General features: G+C 54.1%; 1 protein-coding gene across 3 annotated transcripts in view; it reads right to left on the minus strand.

The window, feature by feature from the left end:
- Positions 1 to 328: 328 nt before the first annotated feature.
- Positions 329 to 20,049, minus strand: part of WASHC1 (WASH complex subunit 1) — a 113,504-nt gene continuing 93,783 nt past the window's right edge. For 2 of the 3 annotated variants that reach the window (XM_078612263.1, XM_078612261.1), the window contains 3 exons: positions 18,793 to 18,942; positions 8,907 to 8,975; positions 329 to 3,038 (listed from right to left, as the gene is read on the minus strand). In XM_078612263.1, the coding sequence (XP_078468389.1) occupies positions 2,872 to 3,038; positions 8,907 to 8,975; positions 18,793 to 18,942 (386 nt within the window). In that variant the 3' untranslated portion in view covers positions 329 to 2,871. Of the gene's footprint in view, positions 3,039 to 8,906; positions 8,976 to 17,204; positions 18,564 to 18,692; positions 18,943 to 20,049 lie in introns of those variants that run through there. The other variant, XM_078612262.1, reaches the window with a different exon arrangement.

The following is a 20,049-nucleotide window of genomic DNA, read 5'->3' on the forward strand; positions in this document are numbered from 1 at the left end:
CTTGAGCCATGCAAACCCACCCCCGGTGGTCCTCGGCAAACGCACGGCCAAGCAAAAGCGAGGTAAAGTTCCAGGCAAGGTCGGCGTACGTCGAATGGACTACGAGCGGTCGGTCCCTCCGGTAACGCTTTGATTCCGCTAATTTCTAACTTGCACGTAGGAGGCCTTGCAACGCCTCGAACGGGGATGGTTAACGTTGCGGCAATCGCAAAGGGCGTTCGCGCACGAACGCGCCCGCAATTCGGGGCACTCCTTCCTTCGTAAACGAATAAAAGCAACGATTTACAAACCGTGTAACGCGCGCGGCGTTCCAAGTCGTTAACGCGCATTAAGTTGGTCACAACGTGCGTTTATTGCTCGATAATTACAGCGAAGGTCCGAACGTGGCGAATGGGCGGCTGCGATCGCGTTCGAGTACATCATGGTGCTGGTGACGATCGCTGGTGACGATCGCTGGTGAAACTCGTCGTCCGCGCGCTTGTGAGTGGGTGCGCGTGCGCGTGCCAATCATCGGCAGTGTTGCAGTTAGCGCTACGCTGCGTAACGAACCCGGCGACACGAGTTCGATTCCCGCTCACGGCCAACACCCGTGGCGATTATCTGAACCGGTCCTAGGTATCCCCTAGGTCGACTCAGCCTCAAATGAGTACCTGGTGCGGTGTGTAAACATCGCCGCTGTAGGAGACAAAGGGCGGTCGGGCGTGGTGCTGGCCACCCACCCCCTCATGTGCCGTGCCGGCCTTCATAGCTGCTCGCTAACAGCACTTGCCCCAACAGTCTGTTAAGGCTATACAGGGGATCTTTGTTTTTGTGTGTGTCCGTGTGTGAACGCGCGGACGAGTAACAGCCGTAGCCCCTGTATGACAGCTTGCTCGGGCCGCGTTGACCGGTATATTTGCATGCGAAGAACAAAACACAACACGCTACGTATGCACGTTGGACTTCTTGAGAGCCGCACGTAACCAACGGTGCTGATCGGAGGCGTGTGCGTTCGCGAATACATTTGCGAAGGAAAATTTACCGAGCACCCGCGTAATGATTTATATTTTTTGTACTTCATCCCAATTTTATCCCGATTGTGCTTTCGGCGGTTCTATCCGGGAACAACTCCTGACATCTCATCGGGGGGCAGTACTTTCCCGCCGCCCTGCAACAGAGAGTGCAGTCGGTTGCATCGCAACAAAACCGATGTATTATGTATTTAATTATTAAGAGCTGGAAATGCAGACCAATTAAATGCAGAACAAAAATGTAATGTCTTCTTGGTTCTTTCGGTAAAGTCACGTAGAATGGAAATAATAAAATAACAAAAATAAAATAAAACATGATGAAATCTTTTTATTATTTTATTATTTCCATTCTACGTGACTTTACCGAAAGAACCAAGAAGATGAATCCCTGCAGTCACGAAAGCTTTAAATCAAAATTTAATGTGTTGGGGTTTTTCTTTTGCGTTCTGCAGTCATTGGTGAATGGAACCCTGGATTCGAACCCAGGATCGCAGCTGTGCCAGATGAGTTGCTCCGAGCTCCGAGTCGCCCGGCCCCGCCTCATTGGAGGCGACATTTGAATTCTTAGGGCTGAAGGCGGATCAGAACCAGGTTATCAAATAACCCAGCGACTAAAAGTAGGCTGCAGTGCAATAGGCAAACTGAATTAGGTAATGAAAAGGATCATGAATCTGCCTCGAGAATCCACCGTTAAAATCAGTCCACATTTTGAGCCATGACGTAGATCAAGAAACACCGACGATGACAAGAGAGATGGATGGAACACGAGCTAAATCATGCGCAAATCGCGCAGATGGTCGGCCGCATTTAAACCGGGCTGCGGAAATGAGAAAAAAGAAACATGGATCAGGTATCGAATGCAAATCACGAGATATCGCATCGACCTACTGATGAAAGCTGTGGGCATGGGAGAGGAGTGGCAACTGTGGTGACGGGTGCAATCAGATCAGCTCCCCGCGCGGGACTGGGATGAATCGCTGCAGCGCAGGAGCGCGAGAGGCACGCCGACTGTCATGGGGAGGGCCTTCATCCAGCAGTGGATAGACATTGGCTCACAGTGATGACGACGACGACGACGTTGATGATGCTAGATTTGAAGCTTTCGTGACTGCAAGGATTCATATTCTTAGGTTTTTTCGGTAGAGTCACGTAGGTGAAAAATTAAAATTAATAAAAGTAAAACAAAATAAAAATCACGTTTCGGAGGCAACACAAGCTTCCACCTGAAGACGGAAGCTTGTGTTGCCTCCGAAACGTCGTGATTTTTAACTTTTTTTATTTTACTTTTATTGATTTTAATTTTTTACCTACGTGACTTTACCGAAAAAACTTAAGAATATGTTGATGATGCTGATGTCGGCACGAACGCAGCTTGTAGAGGCGGCAGTGCCAATTGGGTGCTTTAAACGTAAGACTGCGCAGGAAGCACGGCTGGGGGATCTACGCCGTCCGCAGGAACTCTGCGCACCACAGCATCCAATCGTACTCCGCGACACCTGCCACCGGGCGGGGGGCGAAAACAGCAGCTTCAAAAGCCTCGCGCGGAGACGAAAGGCAGCGGCGCAATATCCCACCACGCCCCGCCCCCCCCCCCCCGAAACTAAGTGGCGCCCTCCCAGGCATCGGAAATCAATGAGCAGCCCGGCGGATTTCCCGCTCGGGGGCCCACCTGCGCGCGGAAAGTGCTCCTCCACTTGTAATGTTTGGCCGTCGCGAGCCGACAAAAGCTTTCGCCCCACCCCCTCCTCCCGTTCGATTGGATACGCCGCAGTGACGTGGGGGGGGGGAAGGTGGCGGGATTATCCGGCGTGCCGTCCATCACCCGGTAAGATCCCGGTGGGGGGGTGCAGGGGGTGCAGTCTCAGTCGGCCCAGTCCTCCTCGCCGCCGCCGCTGCCTCCGGGGTTGCCGCTCCCCCCCGCGACGGCCGGAGGGGGCGGGATGGCGTCGGCCATGCGGGCAAATGCCCCAGACGACGACCCCGCGGCGGTCGAGGCATCCCCGCCGCTCGCCTTGGAGCCCGAGATGCCTGCGCGGGGGGAGGGGGCGCGGGGGGAGGGGCACGGGGGGAGAGGGAACGGGGTGAGAGGGCACGGGGGGGGGAGGGCACGGGGGGGAGGGGCACGGGGGGAGGGGCACGGGGGGAGGGGCACGGGGGGAGGGGCACGGGGGCAGGGGGCACGGGGGCAGAGGGGCACGTGAGTTCAGATGGCCGACGGAGCCTCCTCCTCCGCCCCGCTCGCTCGAACAACGGTAGAGCGCTGGAGGCACTGCGGGCGATGCGGTAACGCGCGCAGCCCGGTGACGATCCGCTGCTCGTAGTCACGGTGGCCGTCGAGGTACGGTATAACAATGGGTGTCGCTGCACAGCCCAGCAAGTAGGCTGTTCTAGACGAGGAGCGGCACGGGGCAGAAGTGGTGCGGGGCAGACGGGGAGAGGGTCGAGAGCGTCGCAGGCGAACGACCACGGTGCGCTCGGTGGTCAAGGGGATCGTAAGAGCACGACAAATGAGAAGAGTTGGGGCAGAGGTCGGGGGGGGGGGGGTGGGGTGGCAGCAGGGATGATCAGTGGGGATCACGGGAGGAGGGTGCATAGGGAGGTGCGGACAGGAAAGGGAACAGAGCGGCAGGCATGAAGTGGCTGGCACGACGCAGGCCTCGGGAGGAACAACCTCAAGTAATCCGGTGTACCCTCGCGGTAAACCGCGCGCGTTTGCGGGCTTACATGGCGCGCAAATTCAAAGCGCTTCACGACGGCGTTGCAATTACGACGGCGTCGCACGTCCACCCCCCCCCCAACCCACCCGAAAAAAAATAACCAAAACGGAGACAGCCGCATCACCGCCACGTCACCGCCACGTCCCGTTCCCAATCTGCCGCGCGAAAAGGCGCTGTCGCCCTCCACAAGGACTGGCGCAAAAGTGGGGGGGTGGGTGGTTCGGTGGGTGGTGGGTGGGTGGTTCAGTGGGTGGGGAATTGTGGGTGACCGGGGCTTGTGAATAAAACATGAGGTGTGAGCGAGCGTGCTGGAAAGTTTCTGCCGTCACCGCCGGGGAATAAGAAAGCGGCGAGCGGAGGCGCCGGAGCGCGCCGAGTGGCCGTTATGTAAGCGCGCGGATTAGTCCGTAACGGCGTGGCGGAGTGCCGACGATAAAATTATAATGCGAGATTCAATTGGATTTTACAAAACGAGGAGGAGGTTATTTAGATGGGATTGCTATGGGCTCTGGGTGCATCTATGCAGGCGGATTGGTTCGCTCATTCACGACCGTTCGCACCCCAAGCGCATGGATCCGAACGACAACATACGCACGGGAAGAGGCGGCGTGCGTACGTACGTAGAAGTTCTTTGGCGCGGTACGTAGCCAGCCGTGCTAATCGAAGGTGCGGGGGAAGGACAACAAACTAAACACAAAGAGCAGATGAGAAGAAATGCGTTTTCAATCTCGATTTGAAAAGCGCACAACTCTCCGGTGGCTTCCCAATATCGCGCGTGAAAGTGCAGGGGGGAGTCAATCTAACGAGTGCGTTCATTTTCACACGCAAATTGAAAAAGATCCCCCCCCCCCGTGTCGACCCGACAGCCTTTTTCGAGCTGTTTGTGAACGCCTCTGAAGGCTGCGACAGCACACGACGGGGTGGGTGGCCAGCACCACGTCCGGCAGCCTTTTGCCTCCCCAGTGGCGATGTTTACTACACGCCGCACCAGGTGCTCATTTGAGGGGGAGTCGACCTAGGGGAGGCCCATTTTCACAAAGACACACTCTAATACTCTACAGCAGCGGTCCACAACCTTTTTGGCACCAGGGACCGGTTTCGTGGAAGACAATTTTTTCACGGACCGGGGGGTGGGGGGGGTCATCATTGGGTCACAGCGACGTTTGTTTTTTAGTCATGTTGGCTAGGGGTTAGAGCTTGTGGGCTCACCAACACTGTGACTGAGACGAGTGCGCAGTGCGTGAAAGAGGCGCGGACAGAAGTGGTGAATAATAAAACAATGGGGGCGGGCCACGTGCGGACTCACCGCTCACCACTACGCGGTGTGTAGAGTGTGTACACACACGGACTCACCGCTCACCACTATGCGGTGTGTAGAGTGTGTACACACACGGACTCACCGCTCACCACGATGCGGTGTGTAGAGTGTGTACACACACGGACTCACCGCTCACCACGATGCGGTGTGTAGAGTGTGTACACGCACGGACTCACCGCTCACCACTATGCGGTGTGTAGAGTGTGTACACACACGGACTCACCGCTCACCACTACGCGGTGTGTAGAGTGTGTACACACACGGACTCACCGCCCACTACTATGCGGTGTGTAGAGTGTGTACACACACGGACTCACCGCTCACCACGATGCGGTGTGTAGAGTGTGTACACACACGGACTCACCGCCCACTACTATGCGGTGTGTAGAGTGTGTACACACACGACTCACCGCTCACCACGATGCGGTGTGTAGAGTGTGTACACACACGGACTCACCGCTCGCCACTATGCGGTGTGTAGAGTGTGTACACACACGGACTCACCGCTCACCACGATGCGGTGTGTAGAGTGTGTACACACACGGACTCACCGCCCACTACTATGCGGTGTGTAGAGTGTGTACACACACGGACTCACCGCCCACCACTATGCGGTGTGTAGAGTGTGTACACACACGGACTCACCGCTCACCACTATGCGGTGTGTAGAGAGTGTACACACACGGACTCACCGCTCACCACTATGCGGTGTGTAGAGTGTGTACACACACGGACTCACCGCTCACCACTATGCGGTGTGTAGAGAGTGTACACACACGGACTCACCGCCCACCACTATGCGGTGTGTAGAGTGTGTACACACACGGACTCACCGCTCACCACTATGCGGTGTGTAGAGAGTGTACACACACGGACTCACCGCTCACCACGATGCGGTGTGTAGAGTGTGTACACGCACGGACTCACCGCCCACCACTATGCGGTGTGTAGAGTGTGTACACACACGGACTCATCGCTCACCACGATGCGGTGTGTAGAGTGTGTACACGCACGGACTCACCGCCCACCACTATGCGGTGTGTAGAGTGTGTACACACACGGACTCACCGCTCACCACTATGCGGTGTGTAGAGTGTGTACACACACGGACTCACCGCTCACCACTATGCGGTGTGTAGAGTGTGTACACACACGGACTCACCGCTCACCACGATGCGGTGTGTAGAGTGTGTACACACACGGACTCACCGCTCACCACTACGCGGTGTGTAGAGTGTGTACACGCGCGGACTCACCGCTCACCACTACGCGGTGTGTAGAGTGTGTACACACACGGACTCACCGCTCACCACTATGCGGTGTGTAGAGTGTGTACACACACGGACTCACCGCTCACCACTACGCGGTGTGTAGAGTGTGTACACACACGGACTCACCGCTCACCACGATGCGGTGCGTAGAGTGTGTACACACACGGACTCACCGCTCACCACGATGCGGTGTGTAGAGTGTGTACACACACGGACTCACCGCTCACCACTACGCGGTGTGTAGAGTGTGTACACACACGGACTCACCGCTCACCACTATGCGGTGTGTAGAGTGTGTACACACACGGACTCACCGCTCACCACGATGCGGTGTGTAGAGTGTGTACACACACGACTCACCGCTCACCACGATGCGGTGTGTAGAGCGTGTACACACACGACTCACCGCTCACCACTATGCGGTGTGTAGAGTGTGTACACACACGGACTCACTGCTTTCACCTCCTGCTGCTGTGCGGCGCGGTTCCTAACAGGCCACGGACCGCTACCGGTCCGTGGCCCGGGGGTTGGGGACCCCTGCTCTAAAGGCATGTTTCAAAATGTGGAGGAAAAAAACCAGAGGACCCGGAGAAAAATCCACGCGACCACAGGGAGAACATGCCAACATCAAATATACAGCAGGCGTCGGGGTCGGGATCGAACCCATGGCCTCCTGTATACCAGGCGAGGCGGTTAACACTTCGCCATCGTTACGCAGGGTGGCAGCCGCGATTGTAACGGCGCGCGCGTAGTCACCGGGGAATTGGGTTTTAAAACAAATAACGATCATCTCCGTGTTTCTAAATTGAGTCATGCACGGCAAATTTTGAGAAATCCCATTACGGTAATGTGTTCTTTTTCCTTAGCGTGGCCGTGTTTTTTTTCTTCGCGTTGGCGTTCGTGTTCAGAATTTTTTATTACGACTTCCGCGCAGGTGTCAGGTTTGAGTTGATCTGGACCTCTGTGAAGAACAGCTTCATGGGCCATACGGGAGGAGGACTCGTGGCACAGTTTGGCGCCGGCTGTCGTGTCGCTAGAGTTCTCTGCGGTGAGTAACAATGTCTTCGGGAACGACGGCGCCGCCACTACGCCTCTCAAAATAAAATTAACGCAGCGCCGCTTGCGCGTGCCGAGGTTCAGGAGGCGAACGGCGACACAGACACCCTGCGACGACTTGCAGACTGCTCGGAACGGGAAAGGGTGAATGGGGGGCACACGTTGGGACGTTTGCGATCGTCATCTGGTCCGACACCATGTGAGACTAGGCTCTAAGGAAAGCTGTCTCGGGTGTGGACCAATCAACTTCAAGGACAGTGCATTCATTATCAGAGTTGTGTTTTTTGTTTGCATTATGACTGCAGGTATTGTGGTCTATGCAAACATTACTCCTTGTAAAAAAAGGTGTCAGTTTTGTTGCCAGATAGAAGGGTAAAAAAACAATTATCGTGAGAATTTGTCGCGGCTGCTTCTTACGGCAATTGCGCGCGTTCGGTGCAGTATCAGAATCAGAATCTTGACTTCGACTGGAGGCATCCGATGAGCTATGAAGCTTTTTTTTTCCACAGATGACCACTATGAGATCACACATCACCCCGAAACTCAAATCCCTCCACTGGCTCCCAACCCAATCTGGGATTAAGTTCAAGATGGCACCACTCACCGTTCTCAGTATCCCCTCCAGACTCGCCCCGACTTAACTCTCCCCTCTCTACTCCCTTCCTCGCACTCTCCTACGTCTCCCCTCTCCTCTCGTATAATTACGATCCATCCCTAGCACCACAACATGTTGGGTTAGGGAACCTCAGCGGTTCACTCGAAAATAGCATTTTAAAATATCCGTGTCATTTCCCCCAAATTAATTCCCGATTGCGCTATGGGCATCACGGCACGACACGAGAACGGTGCACGGAAGCGGATACCACAGAACTGCCTCTGAAATCCCTTTCAACTTGACCTCTGGTCGACAAAAGGGGCAGGGTGGGGTGGAGGTACTTTCCCACCCGCACGATACAACCAACATTGATAGTCTTAATTGTTGAACTTTTTTCGTCTTGGTTCTTTCGGTAAAGTCACGTAGAAAGGGAAATAATAAAATAATAAAAATATAAAACATAATAAAATTATTCTCACGACGTTTCGGCCACAACGCAAGCAGCCGTCCCTCAGGTGAAGAACAGGTCTGTCGGAAAGACAGCGTCTGAATGAAACACCACCAGGCTTGGAAGCGTATATTTAAGCTGGGTTGTTGAACTTTTTTCGCTCCGTACGTAGCCAAACGTGCTCATCGGGGGTGCGGGGCGAGAGCTGGACTAGATCCCATTTGAGCTCGGCATCAAATTTGGCGCGATGGATTTTTTGCGCACGAGTTGGTGTGACCGGTTCCGGTCGATCGCCAACTCACTCGCGGCGCTTGAGAACCCCGACGAAGTACGTGCAGTGGGCTGAAGAAGCCCGGATTCGACCCCAGGGCCCTGCCCTCTGAGCCACCCAATCACGCTCTTATCCGATGCCACGGTGAACCGCTTGCCGGCTGATTGGTCGGGAGAGGGGGAGGGTAGCTCTCGCATCGCTTGCTCGCTCGCTCGCTCACCTTTACGACGCAATTGGAGCTTGTTAAAGAGGTCGGACATCAGGTCACCTCCCGCCGCCACGCCGGAAGCTGCACACGGCAGGCACACGCACACGCACACACGCACACACGGACACACAAACATCCCCCCGCAGAGCTTTTAACAGACTGCTGGGGCAAGCGCTGTCAGCGAGCACCTATGAAGGCCGGCACGGCACACGAAGGGGGTTGGTGGCCAGCACCACTCCTGACCTCCTTTGCTTCCCGAGTGGCGATGTTTACACGCCGCACCAGAGTCGACCTAGGGGAGGCCCAGGACTTGTTCCGCACAGACCCGATGGACACACAGACAAAGACAAAAGATCCCCCGTGTCACATTAACAGATTGTCGGGGCTGCTAGCGAGCACCTATGACAGACATACACACACAAAAACCGGTGAGCCCTCTGCAGTGGCCACCACTCGAATAAGGTGACTGCCAAATAACAGAGAGAGAGACAGCGAGAGAGACGGGGAGAGAGACAGAGAGAGACAGACAGAGAGACAGAGAGAGAGCCAGTAAGAGATACGAGACATACAGCGAGAGAGACAGCAAGAGAGACAGAGAGAGACAGAGAGAGACAGCAAGAGAGACAGAGAGAGAGACAGAGAGAGAGACAGAGAGAGACAGAGAGAGAGACAGCGAGAGACAGCAAGAGAGACGGGGAGAGAGACAGAGAGAGACAGACAGAGAGACAGAGAGAGAGCCAGTAAGAGATACAATGAGACATACAGCGAGAGAGACAGCAAGAGAGACAGAGAGAGAGACAGAGAGAGAGAGAGACAGAGAGAGAGACAGCGAGAGACATACAGAGAGAGACACAGAGAGAGAGACAGAGAGAGAGACAGAGAGAGAGAGACAGCGAGAGACATACAGAGAGAGACACAGAGAGAGACAGAGAGAGAGAGACAGAGAGAGAGACAGAGAGAGAGAGAGAGACAGAGAGAGAGACAGAGAGAGAGAGAGAGACAGAGAGAGAGACAGAGAGAGAGAGACAGCGAGAGACATACAGAGAGAGACACAGAGAGAGAGGGACGGCACCAGATGCTTGCAGGTGGCTGGCACGGCCCTCTACCCTCATTTTGACGACGGCGCCCGCGACGCATGCAGTACCCAGAAACCTCCACCAAGTGGCAGCAGAGGCCCGGCTTGGTGACAAACTGCTCTCTCTCTCGCCCTCTCTCTCGCCCTCTCTCTCGTGCTCTCGCTCTCTCTCGCTCTTGCACGCTCTCTCACTCTCGCTCGCACGCGCACTCTCTCTCTTGAGCTCTCTCAATATCTCGCTCTCTCTCTCTCGCTTCGGGCGCGTTTAGCGCCACGATCCAACGCGATCGAGCGCAGGTGGCGCGCTTCCGCACGATCTCGACGACGACGCCGCCGCGCCCTTCGCCAGCGTCAACGCGCGGGAGCACAGCCGTTGGTGACGACGTTTAATATCGGTCGAGGGTCAATGTTCGTATGTCTCCTCCGCGACACCCTCGGGGTGAAACTCGCAAATCTCGCTCAATGAACGCCGACGACCGGAATGTGTTCCTCATCAACGCTTTGACGACAGTCCGAGCGAGGGGCCCTCCCCGTTCGTCTTGTTGCCTGGGCCCGGCCCGGGCTGCCGAGATTGATGTTCGCTGGCCTGAGCCGCGGCGGCCAGAGAGACTGCGGGGGGCATGACACCACGAGTAAGATGAGCCAACAGTAAAGAGGCAAAACGAGGCGTGGCTCTTCGCACCTAATCCGTAATGGCCTGGCAAACAAATCGTACAGGACGTCCGCGCCGAGGAAGGGGATGGGAAAGATGGAAGCAGCTCGCGTGAAGGTCCTGGGTGGATTGTCACGTTGCGGGATCGCGAGAGACGGCCGGTGGATTGACGGGTGGCTCCATTCGGCAGTGGCTAGCTCGTGGCCGACGACGATGATGATGACGACGATGGCAAAGATGAGCGATTCATTCCCGGTCTCTCCCGGGCGTTTCGACGAGTTGTCCCGATTCAGGGTTGCTATTAGATTCAAGGTTCGATGAAAATGTTTTGCTACGTTGCGATAAATGTAGCAGCAGCCACTCGTGGTGCAGAAATTAAGAGAGGGTGGAACGGTGGGGCAGTGGCCACCCACAAGCATGGCAATGGAGGTGAAGAGGCAGGAGTTAGAGGTGCAGCCCTGCAATGGCTTGCTCGTGCCACCGCTGGTAGAAGGGCCAGCAGTGGCACTGAAGGAGCCATACTGTTTGGTTCTTTCGGTCAAGTCACGTAGGTGAAAATAAAAAATGAAAAATGAAATAAAAAATAAGAATAAAAATAAGAAATAAAAATATATATCAATAAATTTTGTCCCCACCTGATGATGGACGCTTGTGTTGCGCCCGAAACGTCGTGATTTCATTTAGTTATTTCTATTTTTATTCTTTATTTTCATTCTTATCTTTTGTTTAATTTTTTTTTTACTTACGTGACTTTACTGAAAGAACCAAAGAGTATGGATCCTTGCAGTCACGAAAACTTCAAATCTGGAATTGAAGGAACCTTCGTAACAAACAACAAAAAGAGCCTTGAGACTTGATGAATCTCTCCCGGATAGACCATCGTCATCATCATCATCACGATCCACGGGCAGATAGCCAGGAGGTGTCCCACTGCACATTTCATCATTTATCTTCTTGGTTCTTTCGGTAAAGTCACGTAGAAGGAAAATAATAAAATAATAAAAATAAAACATAATAAAATCATTCTCACGACGTTTCGGCCACAACGCAAGCAGCCGTCCTCAGGTGGAGAACAAGTCTGTCAAGTAGACAGACTCTGAATGGCACGCCCCACGCTTGGAGCGACTATTTATGCTGGGATGGAGGGGCGAAGAGCGTCTTGACAAAATAATTTCCATATCAAGAGGAATTTGGCATATTTATGGGAAATGCAGATATGCGATTAGTACTACTTGTGAAATGCGTAGGAGGTTTGGCGAGGGGTTTAAAGTCATTATGCAGGATTAGCAGTATCAAAGGGAGGGAGTAAGGTTAGAATTAATAAAGGAAGGAATGTTAATAATATAGAATTTCATCATTTGTTTCCACTTTCCTCCGTCTTGCGCCAATATGCTCAGGTCGTGACACATCTTTCTGGCACGAGACATTCTCTGCCATGTCTTCCTTCTCTTTCCCGCACAACGCCACTTTACAGTGAGGGAAAGAAGTATTTGATCCCCTGCTCCTAATCTCAGCTCGTTACCTGTATAAAAGACACCTGGGAGCCAGAAATATGTTTCTGATTGAGAGGGGGTCAAATACTTATCTCCCTCATTAAAATGCAAATCAATTTATAACATTATTGACGTGCGTTTTTCTGGATTTTGTTGTTGTTATTCTGTCTCTCACTGTTCAAATAAACCTACCGTTAAAATTATAGACTGATCATTTCTTTGCCAGTGGCCAAACGTACAAAATCAGCAGGGGATCAAATACTTCTTTTCCCTCACTGTACATGTCCCTGCTGTTGTCCATTACACACACACACACACGTGCCAAAACAAACGATATCTTTGCAGCAGCCTCGCGTTCAGATGCTCCATAAACCAGAGGTGCGTTCCCCCCGTCAGCGTTGGCTCGGATGTACTATTATTCTCTTCCAACGTGCCATCTCTGCTAATTATACCTGACCCGGCCCCCGTACGTACACCCGTGTCTCTAGGACAGACAGCGCGCAAATTAGGAAAATCTCTTAACAAGACGGGACCAGGAGCCATCTGTTGTGCCGGGGAGAAACCAACAGGGGGGGGGGGGGGCATACCGCGTGTTTTCTGGAACGCAAAATAAAAGTGTGAAATAAAACTGGCACGTAATTTGATTCGCGTCAAGTGCTGGCGTTGAGGGAGCGTGCCAAGCCCCGCCCGCGCCGTCGATCAACGCGTCGTGAATGAAGCGACGCTTGAATTCAATAACCGAATACATTGGTCAACAAAAAAAAAAATTACATTTCTGGCCTGGACTTTTGCAGCTGTTTTAGACTAATTTCAGGGTGCCGATTCCGAATCTGATCTCAGATTTGCTCTATCACATCTCATTCTTATGCTATAGGCATACCCCATTTTCATTGATTTTACCTGAAATTAACGCTGTCACTTATGATTGCAAGTTGTTGCGAGTCAGTGACTGCTTTAGTGTTAAAATATGGTGCTGTATTTTTAGGATAGTGTATTTCTAATATGATTTTATGTAGATATCCACATTTATTTAATAGTTTTCTTCTGCAGTTTTTATTGAAAATGCAATATTTGATATCTCAAAAACCTGATGTGATAGACAAAAACTGATGCCAGATTTGGAATCAGCACCCCAAAATCACCTTAAAACCGTTGGAATACCTTATGCCAGAAAAAGTGTGTTGACCAGTGATATCACCGCAACAACGCTTATAAAAATTATTTCATAGTCGTACAAAAAACTCATTAGGCGCTCTGCGCGTGCGTGACGTTTTCGCGGCCCTTTTGCAAATCCACCGCCAGATGTCGGCCTCTGTGCCCACGCCGTGCGGGTTCGTGGGGGTTAGTCAACCTCGACAGGCTTGCCAGCAAGGGCTGAGCCTGGATTGCCGGTGTGCTGTACTAGTGTAGTGCCATAAGAGGGGAGGGGCTGCTGGGGGCTCTGGGACCCTAGACAGATAAGCCCTCGGCGCCAAGCGCTGGGATCCCAGGCACCCCAGACAGTTAAGCCCCTTGGCGCCACCAACGGGGGGGGGGCTGTGTGTGCTCTGTGGGATATCTGGGGGCGCACACAACCCCACCCCTCGTTGGGGACGAGGCATAAAAGGGCAGCTCCCTGGCCGATCGGGGCCAGTTGCAGCTCAAGATCCAAGACCCGCCAGCCAGCTTAGGACCCTGGACCCCTTCGTCCCGCTTGTCCTTGTGAGGGCCGGGACGCTGTGAGGGCCAGTGGTGGGACTCTGGGACTCCCGGCTCTACGTCCTTGTGAGGGCGAGTTCCGAGGAAGCCAGAGTCTAGACCCGCACCTTGGCTGGGTCGGGTCAGGTAGCCTCCCCTAGGGTAGTTGTAGCCGGAGGACCCCAGAGCGTAGCTAGAGTAGTGTATCTAGGCTGTGTACCTAGGCTTTGTACCTAGGCTGTGTACCTAGGCTGTGTACCTAGGCTGTGTCGCTAGGCTGTGTACCTAGGCTGTGTACCTAGGCTGTGTACCTAGGCTGTGTACCTAGGCTGTGTCGCTAGGCTGTGTACCTAGGCTGTGTACCTAGGCTGTGTACCTAGGCTGTGTACCTAGGCTGTGTCGCTAGGCTGTGTCGCTAGGCTGTGTACCTAGGCTATGTCGCTAGGCTGTGTACCTAGGCTGTGTACCTAGGCTGTGTACCTAGGCTGTGTACCTAGGCTGTGTATCTAGGCTGTGTACCTAGGCTGTGTACCTAGGCTGTGTACCTAGGCTGTGTACCTAGGCTGTGTCGCTAGGCTGTGTACCTAGGCTGTGTACCTAGGCTGTGTCGCTAAGCTGTGTACCTAGGCTGTGTCGCGAGGCTGTGTCGCTAGGCTGTGTACCTAGGCTGTGTACCTAGGCTGTGTACCTAGGCTGTGTACCTAGGCTGTGTCGCGAGGCTGTGTCGCTAAGCTGTGTACCTAGGCTGTGTCGCGAGGCTGTGTCGCTAGGCTGTGTACCTAGGCTGTGTATCTAGGCTGTGTCGCTAGGCTGTGTCGCTAAGCTGTGTACCTAGGCTGTGTACCTAGGCTGTGTCGCGAGGCTGTGTCGCTAGGCTGTGTACCTAGGCTGTGTACCTAGGCTGTGTCGCTAGGCTGTGTCGCTAAGCTGTGTACCTAGGCTGTGTACCTAGGCTGTGTCGCGAGGCTGTGTCGCTAGGCTGTGTACCTAGGCTGTGTACCTAGGCTGTGTACCTAGGCTGTGTACCTAGGCTGTAACAGAGTACCAGGACTGTTGGAGTGTTGTATTGTAATAAAGAAGTTACCTCTACAAGTGTCTCCAGAACCCATTACACTAGGAACGAATTGGCCACGTGACTGCAGGAATTAATATCCTTTGAGTCTTTCGGTAAAGCCACGGAGATAGGTTCAAAGAAAATAACAGAAACTACGACGTTTCGATCGCAACTTCGTAGTTTTTGTTCTGTTCTTTTAACCATTCCACGTGACTTTACCGAAAGACCCAAACGATACGGCCTCGTTCTGTTTACGAAACACAAACTTACTGATTGGCTGTGTCGGGTGGTGGCGGGTTTAACGACACATATTACCCAAACAAAAACTACATTACGGATGATATTGGTTGTGAAAACCTACTACAGTAGGTGTTAAACTGAAGGTTTGTGAAGGTGGGGGGGGGGGAGGGTTGGGGAGAGTAGACGCGGGAGCATAGAAGTACAGGGCAACTATAGATTTTGCTACGTGTGCCCCGCCGATACCCACCACCGAGTCCCGGCAGCCCCTCTCTCGCAAGCCGTGAATGGTGGTCGCCCATCCAAGAGCAATCCAGGCTCAAACCTGCTTAGCTTGGCCTCCGAGCTCTGACGAAATCGGGCGCATTGCGCACCTCCGATTGGCACGGCTGGCTACGTACGGTGCGAAACAAGTTCAACATGCGTACAGGTGCGCTTCTGCGGCCGTCTGGAACGCTCTTCCTTCCGATATTAGCAAGCCAGGGGAGATGGAGACATCACGAACCACGTGAGCTTGAACACGCGGACCAAACTTAACGACTCTCTCCTTCTCTCCGTTCTTCTTCTTTCGTACGGCTGACGTTTACACGCCGAGCAAACAACGACAATGTCACATTCAGGTGGCCAAGACCAGGTAACCGCGTCAGCAGACAGCGGAGAAGTAGTGCATCATATCCGTGATGTCTCCTTCCTATGTGTGGATCGGGGGCACTGCGTCGTTCCACGTCCCTCTCTCTCTCTCTCTAATTGATGCACACAGCGTTGAGACGCTGTCCGCCTGTCCTCGCGGCCCTGGCTGGCGATGGTTAAGCGTCTTGCACACATCGCGGCGGCTTCAATTAGCAAGCGGGGAGCAAATGGCACCGTCTCGGATCGATACCGTTGCATTATTCGTCTTCAACGCACACGACCTTTTCAAGACATCGATCGACCCACCTACCCCCCCCCCCACCCCCCTCTCCGGGGGCATCATCCCCTTCTCTATCCTGCCGCCCCCCCCATCCTCCCACAACCCCCCAGCTTCGACAGCACACGTCCTAACAACTGAGGGGTGTAATCGCTCACGAAGGAAGGAAGGAAGGAGAGAGAGAGAACGGATAGCGATGGTGGACGGGAGAGAGGCAACAGGGCGGGTGGTGTCGACGGCCGTTGCCGCCGTTGCTGCCCGAGCGGTCAACTCGTTTCTCTGGGACCTCCTTTTGTGTTCAGTTTGTTGTCCTTCCCCCGCACCCGCGATGAGCGCGGTTGGCTACATGCGGTGCGAAAGAAGTTCAACATCGGTACATACAGCCGAGGCAAGAGCGAGAGGAAGTCCACTCAGGTGGCGATGGGGACACGTCGGTTAATGGTTAGGGGCCGAGTCAACCCCGGGGAGGCCCATGTCCTTCCCACGCACCACCGATAAGCACGGTTGGCTACGTACGTGTGCGTACGTACATACGTACGCACGGTTAGCGGAGATGCGCCTGTCCGTGAGCCAAAGCGGTTCACATTCGAGCGGCGGAGAGTGGCGCAGTGGTAGTGCCCGTGCCTCGAAGGCAGCTGGGGGCCTGGGTTCGATTCCCTGCCTGGAGCGCCCCTCTCTGTGTGGAGGTTTGTATGTTCTTCCCCTGCTCTGTCCGGGTTTCCTCCGGCGTCTCCAAGCTCCCTCCCCGGTTCTCCGGTTTCCTCCCATAGCGAATAACACGCGACGGCATTGGTGTCATGCAACCATCGCAATGTAGCAGGACCCTCCTTGAAATCAGTCTTCGGACTCGGTGTGGTTTTCCTGGGTAAACACGTTTATTATTATAATCACATTCCTCCACATTCCCTCGATGAAACATGTACGTGTAACCGAAAACCAGCAGCGGTGCCTGCGATTTGTCCGTTTATGAATATTATTCTGCATTAAGTCAAATCGTCTGGGACAGTTCAAATCAGTGTGGGCAAACTCTTGTTGCTATTCGTGACCCCCAGCCACAGCCCTCCCCCCCCCCCCCCCCCAGGGCGACCGCCCCGGGCCCCGCACTTTGGCGGCCCCCCCCCGACCCCCCCCCCCTCGCTTTGACGTCACCGTGTCAGATGTAATACTTGTGGTTAAGTTTGAAGGCAATCGGGGGGGCGGGGGGGGGGGGTCACACGGTGTGTGATTCGTCTCGGGACCCACACAACCCACCTCTCCCCTCCCCACCTACGGACGGCTCTGCCCGCAGCCAGTGTCAGAAACGTCCCCAAATTCTAAACGGCGTTGGCCAATCTCCGTGATGGCACCACGGCCGCTATTGACTCCCCCACAAAGCGGAATTCATTGAATCTATCCCCCGAGCGACACCGGACCCAGTCAATGCCCCAGACCAGGATTTTAAACTCGCAACCTCTCAGCCGTGAGTTACGCACTCTAATCAAATCGCTCTCCAGCCGCGCACTATTACCGTTAAAACCGCGCTACCATCGTTCACATTGCGCACGTGAACGGGACCTCTCGCCAATTCGCTGCTAGGAGTTCACTGACCGCACTTCACCACGTTGGTCAGCGAGGGTTGGCGAAGGCGGATGCCATAGTGCAAAGGAGTGCAATTCAATAACCGCCCCAAACACAGCTCCACCACAGCAGCCTCTGACACCTGTTACGCATCGGTGGTGGCCCATCCGAGCACTGTTAAAGCATCGGTGCCAGGAAGATGTTGGCCCACTGCTTGAGCAAGTTCGCACACGACACAGGAAAGTGGAAAGAAATGATGAAATGTGCAGCGGATGCCTACGGGCAATCCGCCCATCGATCGTGATGATGATGACGACGACGGTGGTGATAGATTTCCACTTGATAAGCCACTTCCCTTCGTCGAGTCGTCGTTTGTAGCCGGGTCGATTCTGACAAAGCGCTACGTAGCTCTGAGTGGGCCTTGCCTGGTGAAATACGAATGGTGGCATCGTACACGTATGTGTAGCATCACTACCGTGTACGCACGCACACGTGTGACATCACCGTGCGGGGGAGGTCTACACACACGCACACATGACGTCATCCCGGCTGGAGGCGGGAATGACGTCAGGGCCGGTTCTGGACTCGAGAGGTGCTGTGAGGTCGTGGCACTCTCTGTGACCCCGGCTGGACACGTGACCAGATCCCGGTGGAGGCCGGGGGCCCAGTGTGCACCTCGGGGGGCACGTGGACAGCAGGGGGGGGGGGTGGGGGGGCTTCGAGAGGGTTCTAGAATTGAGGCGTGGCCGGGGTGGGGCCCGGGGCACGCCGAGGCCCATATAAGCAGCCTCCTCACGAGGTTCGGGGCTGCCCGTATCAAGAATGAAGACGCATCGTGAAGACGCCAAGAAGAGTCAAGGCCTCCAGTGAGCGGACCTGCCAGTAGCCCACCTGGCTGGGTCCCGCTAGAGTAGCTGAGAGAGGAGTGTGTGTGTGCTAGCCGGAGTAGGGCGGTGGTCACCACCCTTTGTGTAATGTAAGAGTTGACTGTTGTGTCCAGTAAGAAATAAGTGTTGCCTTCTTCTTAGGTTTTTTCGGTAAAGTCACGTAGAAAGTAAAATAAAATAAAAACAAAAATCACGACGTTTCGGAGGCAACACAAGTCTCCGTCATCAGGTGGGACCGTCACAGCCAGATTAGTGTTGCCTCCCAAGAAGTTGTGTGCGCCTAAATTCGAACTCGCTACGTATGTATGGATGCGTTCTCGAACTTATGTTGTGTAGCAGCGGAGGAGCCAACGTCGTACCTGACTGTTCCTTCTGCTTCTTCTTCTCGAACTTGCGCTCCTTCACCTTGCGCAGGGACGTCTTGCCGCCGGCCTGGCGGATCGACTCCAGCAGGTTGGCCCGGTTCCCCGAGGGCTGCGCTATCTCGCTCGGGGCGCCCTGCAAAACCCCTGCGGAAAAGAAGACAAGTGGGCCCTTAACCTTGTGAAATGAAAAATAAAATTTGTTTCTAATTTAGGGGCGATGTTGCTGTGCCTAATCCCGATCGAGCGATGCGCCCGCGTCATTTTCAAATCCGGCAAAAAACTTACAACGTGACGTCGTTCGGCAAGGGTAGGGCCGATTGGCGTGTGGCGACGTCACGTTCTACGTTTTCTGCCGGATTTGAAAATGACGCGGGCACAGCAACATCGCCCCCTGAACTCCGAACTGTTTTCTTTTTGCATTTTGCAAGGTGAAAGGCCCACCGCGAAAGCAAAGATGGCGCCGCACCTCACGATTACGACCGCGCCGATTTTACCGAGGGCGGGGCCCTGCCGGATTCGAACCGCAAACCCAATGCAAAAAAAACGGGGGAAACGTACTTATTTGAGGCTGAGTCGACCTAGGGGAGGCCCAGGACCGGTTCAGATAATCGTCACTGGGTGTTGGCCGTGAGCGGGAATCGAACCCGGGTCGCCAGGTTCATAGCGCAGCGCGCTAACCGCTACACTCCCGCTCCCCACATTATAGTACACACGCGTGCACACACACACACACGCACGTGTGCGCATGACCCTGGAAGTTTATTAACATGTGTTGTACTCTCGAGGTGTCTGTGTGGCTAAGTGGTCAGGGCGCTGCGATGGGAACCTGGGTGTCGGCCACCTGTGATTCAATCGGACTCCTGCAGCGCAGTGGAGTTGATGTTCGCAGGTTTGGCACAACAACAACAGCAGCAGCAGCAACAACAAAAATACCCTTCACGTTCAAATGTGGCGCTGGTAAATAACAAAGTTGGCCTAAATTCCAGCTCTGAGAATTTTTAATATTGGTTTTACTGTCATGTAAATATTACTCGAATTGCTGCCCCCTACCGTGCTGACCAGAGGGTAACAAGGAATATGAGGGGATCTGAGATTTTAGCACGATGTAAGACCGAAACAGGAGGATTTCTCCACAACTGTGGCTGTCTGCCCGATGATGCTGGTTGCAATTACTGGCGAACCGTCACAGTCCTCAAATTGTAAATGTTGTGGGTTGACTCTCCAACACGCCGGTGTGCTGAACGAGCAACG

Source organism: Lampetra planeri, chromosome 38 (assembly GCF_965212315.1).
Source record: "Lampetra planeri chromosome 38, kcLamPlan1.2.h2, whole genome shotgun sequence".
In the NCBI taxonomy this organism is placed as follows: Eukaryota; Metazoa; Chordata; class Hyperoartia; order Petromyzontiformes; family Petromyzontidae; genus Lampetra; species Lampetra planeri.